Here is a 13,228-nt window from a genome sequence, read left to right as displayed (position 1 = left end):
ATTTAATAGAATGTGAATTGTACAAACTTATTGTACATTTAGAATATTTAAATATCATTACCTAAAGAGAATGAATAGGCATGAAATTCTATTTCAAAGAATATAGATTTCACATATATTGGTAATGCCAGAAGCAAATTAATATATACATATTTTATTATTTCTTGAAATCAATAGTTTCAAACTATTGTTAGTACAGGATATGTATATATATATATAGTTACTATATAATTCAGTTTGCATATTCCCAAAAGTGGATATATAATTTACTAATATTTGTTAGTGATCCAATATAATCAAAGTGATAAAGAATCACAAAATGATTATTTGAAAAGCTTCCTGAAGAAGTACTCTTACATACAATTGCTACTTTGAGTAGTAAAATATCTTAGTATGTACCTAGATGTATAACTTTTATCTAGTTATGAAAGTAATAAGAGATGACTTATTATATGTACTGGTTGTACATTTAAATATATAATATATCAAGTCATGATAATTAGACTGATGAATAGTCTATTAATAAATTAGACGACTTGTTAAAAAGATACCAGGAAACATGAATGATATATTATGGTTATATCTATTTGACCATTATAACAACATGATGAAGTTGTCATGTACATTTTACATTATACACATCATTGAATTGATGATAGTGATTCCTGAAGAAATATAAAGTTTGATAAACATAATAGTGACTCTTGAAGAGTGTATATGTTTTGGAGAATAATATAATTATATTATTCGTGTATATAAAAATGAAACTTGTAATGATTATGTTGTAATGAATTTACATTACATTTTGAAAGTTTCATTGAAATACAAATTATAGTGAACCTGAAGTTCATGAATTGAATTATTTTGACATGATCAATCATATGCAATAAATTGTCAAAGAATTTGACTAAATTTTGTTGAAGAACTAGAAGATTCTTCTCATTGTTATTTATAAGGCTCAAAAGAAGAATGTGCATATATTTTCACATAGAAAATATTTAAATTATATTTTCTAGCTTAACAATCTTGAGCCATTGTTAGATTTTTATTGCATAGTTTCTTATCGATGTAATAAGATTATATGATCATGCATTTACAAAATGTGTAAATTTATGTATTTCTAATTATACACGTATGACTCATTCTTAGAAATGAATTAAGTTCATAATATTGAACTTGAAACTGAAGTTATTGAACCTGAAGTTCAATGTCATATAATATATATGAGTTTAAATAGATATTGATTCATTGTGATATATTGAAATCCCTACAGGTGTATTAATATTATTAGATATCACAATTTTTAAAAATTCTCTCGATCAGGGGGAGAGAAGCAGTTGGGATCGATGATAATTTTTGAAAAATGATCCTTGCACAAAGTATATAAGAACAATATAGTTCAAAATGATATATACCAACTGCAAATCAATATTATTCAAAGTTGAGATAGAATGAGTTGAAAACGCCTGAAGCGTAAATGAACAATGTAGAAATTATTAATAAATGTTCATTTGATTTGCCCTGAAGTTGTTAAATCTAGAGGTACTCATGGAGATACCTTAATGTTATAAAGTATTAAAATGATAACCGTGATGAAAACGGTACTCGAAAAGACTCCCAAGAGAAGTTAGACATAACACATTTGATCATAATTGAATCCCTGAAGTGATTCTATATAGGTACCTATAAATGATAAACATATTTGAAAAATATGTAATTTAAAGAGATCTCTATAAGTTATGTCAATATGGGAGGAAATTATTGAAATTTTTGTCGACAATAAATATTGAATGTTTGCATATGCAATAAACTAACATGAGATAGCAAGGATCATGGTATTAGATTTGTCGAGAATCATCGACATACATTTTGATTTTTGGCCAAAATATTATGACGCAATCCAGGCAAATTTACTCACATAAAGTGAAGTAAGACCTGTAGGGTGTGCAAATAAATATTTCTAATGAGAAATTTGCATATATGTATTTGTACATAATGAATTATTGTACAAAGTTTGCATAGACATGAGATTGATTGAAGTAAGGCTTAAATATTGAGAAAATATAATCATGATTTGATTATAGCCTGGAATATATTTTATGAGGATTTATAAGCGTCACATAAATGTTGCAACAAAATGTTATTTATTTGGAGCTCCTAATATAGTGAGAATTTGAAATAAGCCTTATCTAAAAATTCTAGAAGAATTTAATACATGTCTTAAGTGATATAAATTCTAAGTCGCGCGCACTATATGACAAAGATCTTTGTATGAAATAAAGACATGTAAGTAAATTATTGTTTGAAAAATACGTATGGTTGTCTATGCAGTATAAATACGTAAATTATACGTTGTGATAGACTCTTTAAGAGTTTTTGATTAATTGAAGAACAAACTTTTATTTCTTTTGTATTTCGAGAAATATTAATGTATAAAGTTTGTTCATTAGTATTGAAGTCCTGAAGTACTTCATATGTATCAAGAATTATAGATATATGATCATTTGATATGGAAATTAAGATCATAAAACAAGATGGAATAAATATATGGTCTTGGAGTACCATTATTGTCACAAATGAAAATTTGTCGTACCATTAATGTGTTATGTTCATATCTACTTGAAATTTTAAATTTTCGTATGAACAAAGTTGTGTACACACATGAATGATGCAATTAGTTGGATAAAGACTAATGTTCCACGAACCCCTCATCTATAATTTAGAAGTCCATGCATACTCTGGAAGAGTTATAGAAAATATATGATCAAAGATTATATATGGTGATATTTTAAAAGTGATAACAATAATCTTATGAGATATATTATCACCAAAAGAATTATGGATCATATGTGCATGAGGGGGAGACATATTCATGTTGCACTCTTTTTTCCTTAGTTCAGGTTTTGTCCCAATGGGTTTTCCTGGCAAGGTTTTTAACGAGGCAACTTGCAAATAATTATGAATATGAAATATATATTGTACTCTTTTCCCTAGCTCATATTTTGTCCCACTTGGTTTTTCTGGCAAGATTTTTAACGAGGCAACTATAAATCATGTTAACATACTTGCATTTTATGAAGCAAGTAGAGAATGTGTGTGAGTGAGATCATTGACATAGCATATTTGGGAAACATATGAATTGCACTCAATAAAGAAGTATCAACCCAAGCAATTCTCTATGGATAATACTGCTTGCATCGCTCAACTAAAAGGATGGTACATTGAAGGAGATAGAGTTAGAACACATTTCACGAAATTCTTCTTTATACGCTTCAAGAAAATGCATATTGGTGTTCAACATATTCAATCAAGTGTCAATCTTACAAACTTATTCACAAAGTTATTACCAACATCAACATTTGAGAAGACGACAGACAAGATCGAAATTCGTCGATTAGAAGATCTCCACAAATGCCTAAATGAGGGGGAGGGAGTTAGTTTACACTATACTCTTTTTCCTTTGACCAAGTTTTCAGCAAGATTTTTAATAAGACAGCTATTATGGACATCCAAGGGGGAGTGTTATAAATATTAATAATTATGTGGATGTCCAAATCTTTTATTTATTACCATGAATTGTAATCAACATTCCTCTTTTCCTTAGTTTCCCTTTTTCTTAGTTTCTTAATATCTCACTCTTGTATTTGTATAAATAGGGGTTCACCCTATTGGAATAAACAACTCAGAAATTCTCATTCACTTTCTCTTTCTCTCTTCATCTTCTTCTTTCTTCTCATCTATTTTATATTATTTTATATTATTTCATAACATATTGGACATTAAATTGTATTGCTTTTTTAAAAACCCAGTCGAACAACCAAATCAATCCAATTATTATAATTGGATATATAATGTAATTGCATCTAATTAATTTATACACTGCCCTAAATTGTCATATTTTCTTAATTTGTTGAGGAAACTTGAATCAAAAATAAAATGCGCAACCTTTGCAACCATTTTTATTTATTTATTTATCACAATTTCAATTTGTAAGAACAAAAAGAATTTTTTTTTTTTCACAATTTTTGATGAATCTTACACATTTTTAGTGCTTACTTTACAAATAACATTTTTTTTTCTTTTTCATTTGAATGGGAAAATCTATTCATATTCCGGCTCGAGTACTGAAAAGTCTGGCTCTTCAGGCTTCTGAAACTTGGGCAACTCAGCATCGTGATCGTCGTCCTTGACTTTCTGGGCTCCTCTTCTCGTGTTCGCCGCGAATCTGGAAGCCAGGATCGTAACTCCCAAATGGGGTTTCCCCTGCGACTTCGAACTCGGAGAATATCCACTGCCACTCTCTTCTCTTCCTTTCTCTTTATATTCTCCATCATCATCGCCCACTAACTGTTCGCTAAAATGATTCGACGAGTAAGATTCCGCCATGCTTAGGTTATGGACCAGCTTACGTTTCTTGTATCGCCGCCACGCAGCCTGAATGAAGCAAGCCGCCCATGTTCGCCAATGGTAGGAGTAGAAACGGAAGGTGTGCTGAAGCTTCTTGCTGTGGAGCCTTCTGAACTGGTTGGCAACGAATTTGAGGTTTTCTGCTCGAAGAGCAAATGCCTCTACTTCGTCTAGAGCTCTCACTGTCCTTGTTGATGAAGGTAAGTTGAGTGTAGATTTTGGAAGCAATGCCCAGGCAAGTAGCTCTTCGCCGCAGAAGTCTCCGGGGTTTAAGGTTATTGAGTTAAAGAAACCGGTTCTGCCACCATTTGTAGTTGAGCTCTCAAGCTTTCCTCGAATAATGAAGAGCATTTCAGTAACTGGATCACCTTCACGTACTATGTAAGTTCCTTGAGTACTTAAGCAGGAGACCAAGCGCTCACATATGGCATCTAGTAGCTGATCGTCCATCTGGGCAAAAAAGGGTACCTGAAGAGAAAGAAGAGAAGAGAATTTTGTACTCTTTTTCTTTGTTAAATGGAATCAATTAGCTTCAAGAACAGAACAAAAGGAAGGAAGGAAGGAAGGAACTTACACGTCTAACCAGGTCCAAGCAAAGATGGCGTTGGATATCTCGACGGAGATCTGTTGGTAGGCCATTCAAGATTGATTCTTCATCTACTCCACGAGTTGCCAACCACTTATACTGAACGAATCTCCTAACACGCACTTGAAGATTTTTAGGGAGTTGACGATGTTTCATCCACTCTTCAGTATCTCTACGCTTTAGCCTCCATTCTTCAAGCCTCACTGTGATCGATTGCAAATATGTCTGCACAAACCAAATCTTTCTTATAAAGGAACTTTTCTAGTTTACCAAGGAAGGTTGGTTGGTTGGTTTGGTACAGTACTTGAGTTTGATACATTATTTAGGCACAAAAGAACTTTAGACATAATGAAATGAAGCCAAAAAGGTGAAAGTTCGACTCTTTGGGTGTATTGCATACATACCTGCATGTTTCCGATCAAGTGTGCAAACAGAACCAGACCCAAGATGGCAATAAGAATGGCAAAACAAGTCTCACCTACAAATGTGGTTGTGCTCAGACTTTGGCCGTAGGAGCTGAGAAGTTTCAAAGCGACAGCAAATTTAATCAAGATTTTCAAATGAACAAACAAGCCTTTTTGACATTGTCCAAGGCTTGTTTTCCATTGCAGATATAAAAACCTGAGTCAAATAATGAATTGTATAGTGCACACATTACATATATGAGCATACCTCAAGTTTTGTAAACCCCACCAAAGACAATATAAATACTTCTCGAGAAACTGTGAGGACAGAACGTTATTACTTACTGCATTTTCAAATATTCCATATTTGAAAGTATTTATTTCAGGGTCGCAGGTGTTGAAAACCATAGTGCTGTTCATCCAATTCTGGCGATTATCATCGTCCAAAGCATCACAATCCAAGTACTTGAGAAGGCATCTAACTGGGACAATTTCGTTTTTGCAGGATGATTTCCAGCACATTGCATACCTTTCAAACGACAACAAATACCATGATGCTCCTAAGATCTACAACAATAGAAATTTGATAGAATTGAGTCAATCCCATGATGTATCAACCAACAAGTGTAATGAGTTTTAGATTTAAAAAAAGTAAGTTACATGACTAGCTAGCATATAGAGAAGGAGATTGTATGCAGCCCCTGCCCAAGCTGTCTTTGTAACAACGCCAGTCGTTTTGATAATCTGAGCACTTAGTGGAAATATCAGATACAATCTAGGAACATATTGGAGGAGAACAATCAGTACAACCGCATTGTTGGTATGATCAGAATGAGAGCTTCTGCTTGCTGGTATGATAAACCATATCACAATCTGCCAAAAACAAGTAAAAACAATTTCAAGCATTTATTTATCCGAACACAAAATCTGCACTGTCTGAGTTACACAATAAAAAGGTACCTGAGGAAGAGGCAAGGCAGCTATGAGATCTATGAAGAAATCAAGTTTCAGATACCTCCTTGCAATCATCTTTGGATCCATAACAAGTTCACCTTTCCCAAAAACTCTTGAACTTGGAGAAACATAGGCTGTCCTAAACTTTAAGATCATTTGCAGCAAGTAGAATACATCGGCGAGGGTGCGAAAAAAGGTAAGAACAATTCCTAAATTCAAATCAGTGGCCATACATGAAGAGTTACCATGAATTAGAACCGTGGGAAGGTAGAAGAAGAGTGGATCAACAAAAAGTGCTACCAAGCAAAAGAAGAGAAAAACTCTGTTCCATTGCAGGAAAATATCACTTCCAGGGTCAAGAATCTTCTTCCTCCATGGATTCTCATTTTCTGGGAAAACTTTAAACCTTCCAAATTTTGGAATATAAATTCTGTTTCTACTACTACTACTTCTACCTCCTTCTGCCTCAAACAAAGGCTCTGCTGCTGCTACTTTGAACACTGGTAACGGCTTCTCTAAGTTACTATCTTTATTGTTTTCTTCATGGTAAAATCTACAATTGGAGAAAATGAAAAACCCCAGTTAAGCATGCATGATTGTAAAAGAAAGATAATGAAGTAAAGGAGTTCACCTGACAAACTTGTCTTTCTTCAACTCCATTTCCTTGGTTTGGTGCACAAACAGCAATTGAAGAAGCAAGTATAGTAAAAAGACTAAGAGTTCGTGTATGAATTGAGCTCAAACATTAGAAGGGAATAGTTGAATTTCCCATTTTTATTTTCCTGAGGTGCAATGGAAACAGTGGTTGAAAGGGTATGCAGGAAAAGAAGAAAAGAAAGCAAAGAACAGAACAGTTTCTCGAAGAAAAAGAGGAAAAATGAGTGAGTGAGGCTTGAAAGTTGAAACTTGGGTGATAATTGAATTGAAACAACGTGACTTGTCTTTGTGTTTTTGACTTTTCATTAAAAAAGCTCACTCACCTCATTCCTCAACCTCAACTAAATTTATTTTCAAGGAAAGTAAGAAAGAAACACAGCTCAGATGGTCGGTTATATTTTTATGAGGTGAATTTAAGAAAGCAATGAAAAAATAAACGTGGAGACCATGTAGGAGGGAAGGAAACTATTAAAAGGTGTGGTTCGTTTTTTTGGGATACACCAAATTTAATGTTATTTATTTTGTTTTGTTAGGAGGGAGGGAGGCACGTCGTTTGGGTCCGTGGAACTGGGAATGGGACCCAAATCACACATACATACACCTACCACCACAATTAAGTAATTGGGCAATGTCTTGTCCACCAAAGATATACACTAGAATAACATCACTAAATCATATCCACACATTTGGATTTCGATGAAAATTTGGCTAATTTTTCTTATTATTATTAATCATGAATAATTTTTTTAATAATAACATTGTTACTAATTTGACTAGATTTTTTTTTTTTTTTGATATATGTATAAATGTTATTGTATTTGTAGTTATGTTTGGAATTTGGATACGTTTTTAAACAAAAAATTAAAAAGTAAGAACTATATGTAACATGGTGTAAATCTAACTAAAAATGACAATTTTCGGTCTTCATCTACATGTTCTTAATTAGTCACTCTTCAGTTTACTCATGACTCTCACCTCTTTTAATTTACATAATACCAAAAGAAAATACAAGAGTGATTGTGAGTAAATGTATAAATATTATACTTGGTGGGATTATATATATATAGTCGAACAATTGCTATTAACAATTAATTATGTTACTTTTCTATTTTTTTTTATTTCTAAGTAGTGTTATAAATATGGGATGGGCTCTTTGATACGACACGAAAAAACAAAAAAAAAAGTTTAGGCACATACAACATGATGCTATAAATTGACACGGTACGGTATAAAAAATATGTGATTAAACATGACACAACACGAAAAGCACAAAAGGCATGGTACGTAAGCACGAATAGACTAAGGAAAACTTACAAAAATACTGAAATTTGGATTAACTTTTACAAAAATACTGTCACACAAATTTTTTTTCAAAAATACTGTGTTTTTATAAAATACCAGTAAAACACAAAGCAATATAACTCAAAACAACACTAGAACACTAGTAAAACACTAGTAGAACACCAGTGAAACTTAACACAGTATACTGCAGTATGAAACTTATAAAAAAACACAGTAAAAAAGTAAAAAATACCGCCTAGCAGTATTTTTGTAAAAAAATGACAAAAGTTAGTATACCATGTAAATTTTCCTAGACTAATCCAAAAAGCACGACACATGACTAGTCCAAAAAGTAGAGTACGAAACATTAAAAAACTCTATAATTAATAATTATAATAATATATATATTTATCAATTATAAATAAATTAAATTAATAATAAAATTTAAACATAAAACTAATTATTATAATTTTATAACTAAAACCATTAAAAATGTAAAACTAAGTTATACTTTTATAGAGTATGATATAAAAATTTAAGTATTTATAAAATAAATATTTAAATTTTAATAATTTTAATTATTTTTTTATATTTGTCTCTAAAATATTATTGAAAAATTACATAAATATAATTGAAACTATAAAATATACATATAATTTAGTAATTAACTCATTAATTGTAATATATATATATATATATATATTTATATATATATATAGAAAGCTAAAGTAAGAATTCAAGCCCGGATATCAAAACGGACTAACCTATTTAAGAAAAATGGACTGACACGAAAATACCAGGTCAATGGGTCGTGTTGGGCCAACCATTTGAAAATATTAACATGGCACGACCCATATTTTTTTTGAACATGACACAGTACGACTCATATTTAAAAAAACACAAAAAATATGAGTTGAATCAACACGCACAAATTTACAACACTTGCGAGTTAGCTGTTTTTAATATTTAGGCTAATTAGGATATTTGTCCCTGAACTTTGACATGTACCAAATTATGCTCCCTGAACTTTGAAGGTTGTTAAAAATACCCCTGAACTATTGGGATTGTTGGATTTAAGGACTTTTGTCTAATTTCATTCAATTTTACTATTTCAATGATTGTTTATGTATTAAACCATGCTCCCCAGACTTTGATATCTACCAAATCATGCCCCTCGAACTTTGACACGTATTTAATTATGCTCTCTAAACTTTCGTCCATGTTAGATTTTTTTTCTAAAATTGGAAAAAAGTCCTTAAATCCAACAAACTCAATAGTTTAGGGGGCATTTTTAACGATCTTAGCATGATTTGATACATGTCAAAATTCAAGGGGCAAAAATCATAATTAGCCTAATATTTATTACTTATTAAATCAGTATAGCTTTCATCATAATTCATACACGGCCATTACAGTCAATAAATGTGGAACGCCAAATACCATGCTCCTTTTATTTTTGGAAATTTTACATGTATTACTAAGTGTCAAGAAAAAATTACACAATTATAGGGTCACACCTCACACGGAGATTTTTGATTTTGACTATGTTTTTTTACATTTATACGGAACTCCAATCTTAATTTGCTCGAGAAGCACTTGACTTCCAAGATGCCGTCTTCTCCATTGACCACTTTGTCTTCTCCGATGATGGCAGCCACAGTGGTAATGAACCAAATCAAGTCAAACTTCACATTCAAGATATCTCTTTCTTCTCCAATGACCGCAGCAGTGGCTTTTTCTCCGACGATGGTGGCTGCAATGGCAATAAACCAATGCAAATAAAAATTCAGGTTGTCTTCCCAATCATCCCTCTTATTGATGGACTAGTTTTGATACACCGAAGACGTGGCGGTTGCGCCTGCTTCTATTCAGGCCCGGCCCTGAGTTGAAATAGGTCATTGGCGAAATCTTTTTTTAGACTTTTGCTATAAAGATAAATGGTATTTTTAAAAATTATTAAAAAATATATATTTTTTAAAAAGTAATTTTTTTATTTTGGCTCCTAAAATGAGTGGGCCCTAGGCGCGGGCCTAGCCTGCCTAAACTTAGGGTCAGCCCTGCTTCTATTGGTGATATGGTTGTTAGAATTATTATCATGGACTAATATAATTATAAGTATAATACTATATTTACAATCATTACCTATGTGCCTATTTTCACTACAAAAAGTAAGACTTTTGTCAATGCATTTTTATTCTGGCAAAAGTTAATATTGTGCTAGCAAAACAAAATTTATTTTTGCCAGTAAATTTTTGCGAATTCATGTTAGTATTGAAACTTTTACCAATGAAAAACAAAAAGCGTTGGCAACAATGACTTTTCCCAGTGTGTAAATGTGCTGGTAAAAGCTAAATTTTTTCCAGCGTAAATGTGCATTGGGAAAAGTCTTACTTTTACCAACGCATTAACGCGCTGTAAAAAGTCTTACTTTTGCCAACAAAAATGTACGCTCGGAAAAAATCTAACTTTTGCTAACAAAAATATACATTGGAAAAAGTCTTACTTTTACCAGCATATAAATGCGCTAGTAAAATTTTGTAATTTAATTTAATTTTTAATTAATATTATTTAATTTAAAAATTTATCAATTATTTATTAAAAAAAATTAAAAAAAAATAAAACAGATTAAAACATAATTTTAAATTGTTGTAATTATATATGTTTATGTGTTTAATGATTTTGTAATAATAATAATAATTACTCCATTCATTACTACAAATTAACATCACTTCATCAATATGTATAATTAATTGTGTACCTTTTTTTTCTCTTTTTTTTTCCATACGTTTAATAATAATAATAATAATTACTCCATCCATTATTACAAATTGACACTACTTCATAATTATAAAGAGATAATTAGATGAAAAAAATTAAAATAAAATTAATTAAATCAACAAAATTGAGAGAATGAAAATTTCATAAAAAAAACTCATTTAAGTTGCAACATGACTTTCTTTATACTTTACTTTTTATATATATATATAAATAGATATATATATATATATATACTAGTATCGGCTAAAATAAAACAGTAAATGAGATCATGACACTTTTTTGTGGAAGTACATGACACTTCAGAGTAAGTAGATCAGAGCAAGTGAATGGAGCACGTGGTTAATTTCATTTTTTTTTTTTTTTGAGTGTAAAGAAATAACAACAACTTAGTGGGCCACGTGACTTGTTGTAAAATAAGCAGCTGTAAAATAAATAGCTAAAAAAGATGACATTCAAATATATATAGAGAGAGATATATAGATTGTTCTAGTCTATTTTGATGTTTTGCAATTTTTTTTTTTTTTTGAAAGAACCAAAGTTTATTAGTAGAAGAAAAGATAGTTGGGAACCACATGGAGATTTCCCTTCCCTTGAAAACAGCCTGCCACAAGACTAGAAATTCTAGCGCTATTTGCCAGACCATCCACAACAGAGTTGAAACAATATCTAATAAAGAAAAACTTACAATCCAAAATACATTTAACTAAATCTAAAACAGTGAGAGAGATAGGTAAGCAACCCCAATCCGGGGAACAAACATTCTTAGTTAAGGAATTAATCACTTCCAAGCAATCTAAAAGCATATGAACGTTACTCGAAGCATTATTAACAGCCCGCTCAAGAGCAAAGCGAATTGCAATCAATTCAGCTTCCATAGCTGACTGTGCATAGACCGATTCAGTAAGGTAATTCCAAGAAGAAGAGGTTGCCAAATCAATCACAATAACAGCGATCCCAGCCCTCCCCTCTTTCCACGAAGTATCAGAAAGATAATTACATTAGGTTAGGGCCGACCCTAAGTTGAAATGGATCATAGGCAAAAAAAAAATAATATTACACCCTTACTACAAAGATAAATGGTACCTTTAAAAATTATTAAAAAATTATGTATATTTTTTAAAATGTATTTTTTTATTTGGAAAATTTACAAAAATACTGGAATTTGGGTTAATTTTTACAAAAATACTGTCACACGGAATTTTTTTCAAAAATACTGTATTTTTATAAAACACCAGTAAAACACAAACCAGAACAACTCAAAACAACAGTAGAACACTTGTAAAATACTAGTAGAACACCAGTAAAAACTTAACACAGTATACTGCAGTATGAAACTTATAAAAAAACACAATAGAAAAGAAAAAAATACTGTCTGACAGTATTTTTGTAAAAAAATAATAAAAATTAGTATACCATGTAAATTTTCCTTTTATTTTGGCCCCTAAAATGAGTAGACTCTAAGCGCGGGCCTAACCTGACTATACCTAGAGCCGCCTCTGCATTAGGCTAATGCATGAAAGAGTCAACCAAACCCGAATCAATGCTAACAACAGGATTGTACCCCACGAACTGATCATGTTGGATGTTTTGCAATTTATTCTGATTAATTTACATATTGCTGCAAAATTAATACCATGTGATTTTTAGGTTGCTTTGTAAAATTATAAAGTTAATTTCTCATTGATTTGCATATTGCATAGCATTTACTGTCGTATTACTTTTTCTGTTATCTTTTCATACTATTTTTTTCACAAAAAAAAAAATGTAAATTAATAATTTTAGAACTTTCAAATTATCTTTTTAAAATTTAAATTGTGAAATTATAAAAAAAAAATATATATAAATAAACATTAAATAATTGTATTATTAAAAAAAGTCCCATTTATCTTTTAGAATCCCTAGGAATTTGTTTAGAAGCAACCTGTGGTGGTAATTAATATTGAGTAATTACACTATTTCAATATGACAAATAGATCTGTTTAAAAAAAATGACAAAGAAAACTTCATTTATTAATTTTAAAATAATTTACATGTAAATACTTAAATTCAACTCCTAATTATAAATAAACACTAAATTTAATATTAACGATAATAATAATTAAGTATTATTTCTAAAACTTTCATAAATATTTAACTTTAAGTGTCAAATCATATTATTTTC

General features: G+C 30.8%; 1 protein-coding gene across 1 annotated transcript; it reads right to left on the bottom strand.

Moving 5' to 3' along the window:
• Positions 1–3,946: 3,946 nt before the first annotated feature.
• LOC115700187 (probable cyclic nucleotide-gated ion channel 14) lies at positions 3,947–7,693 on the bottom strand. Its single transcript, XM_030627750.2, has 7 exons — positions 6,983–7,693; positions 6,358–6,904; positions 6,058–6,270; positions 5,666–5,964; positions 5,398–5,509; positions 4,982–5,218; positions 3,947–4,875 (listed from the first exon to the last, which is right to left on the bottom strand). The coding sequence occupies exons 1-7, from the start codon at positions 7,009–7,011 to the stop codon at positions 4,102–4,104; spliced, it is 2,211 nt and encodes a 736-aa protein (XP_030483610.1). The 5' UTR covers positions 7,012–7,693; the 3' UTR covers positions 3,947–4,101.
• Positions 7,694–13,228: the final 5,535 nt, after the last annotated feature.

This window comes from Cannabis sativa, chromosome X, assembly GCF_029168945.1.
Source record: "Cannabis sativa cultivar Pink pepper isolate KNU-18-1 chromosome X, ASM2916894v1, whole genome shotgun sequence".
Taxonomy (NCBI): Eukaryota; Viridiplantae; Streptophyta; class Magnoliopsida; order Rosales; family Cannabaceae; genus Cannabis; species Cannabis sativa.
Note: the sequence above shows the minus strand (reverse complement) of the source record. Positions and strands in the feature narration are given on the sequence as shown.

What these genes read in the sequence shown, in the direction of transcription:
- LOC115700187 (XM_030627750.2), bottom strand. Translation starts at nt 7,011, where the DNA reads ATGGAGTTGAAGAAAGACAAGTTTGTCAG. An exon ending in AAGAAAGACAAGTTTGTCAG is followed by an intron (nt 6,905 to 6,982) that starts GTGAACTCCTTT and finishes CTCCAATTGTAG; the next exon opens with ATTTTACCATGAAGAAAACA. An exon ending in TGGGGTTTACAAAACTTGAG is followed by an intron (nt 5,510 to 5,665) that starts GTATGCTCATAT and finishes GAAACTTCTCAG; the next exon opens with CTCCTACGGCCAAAGTCTGA.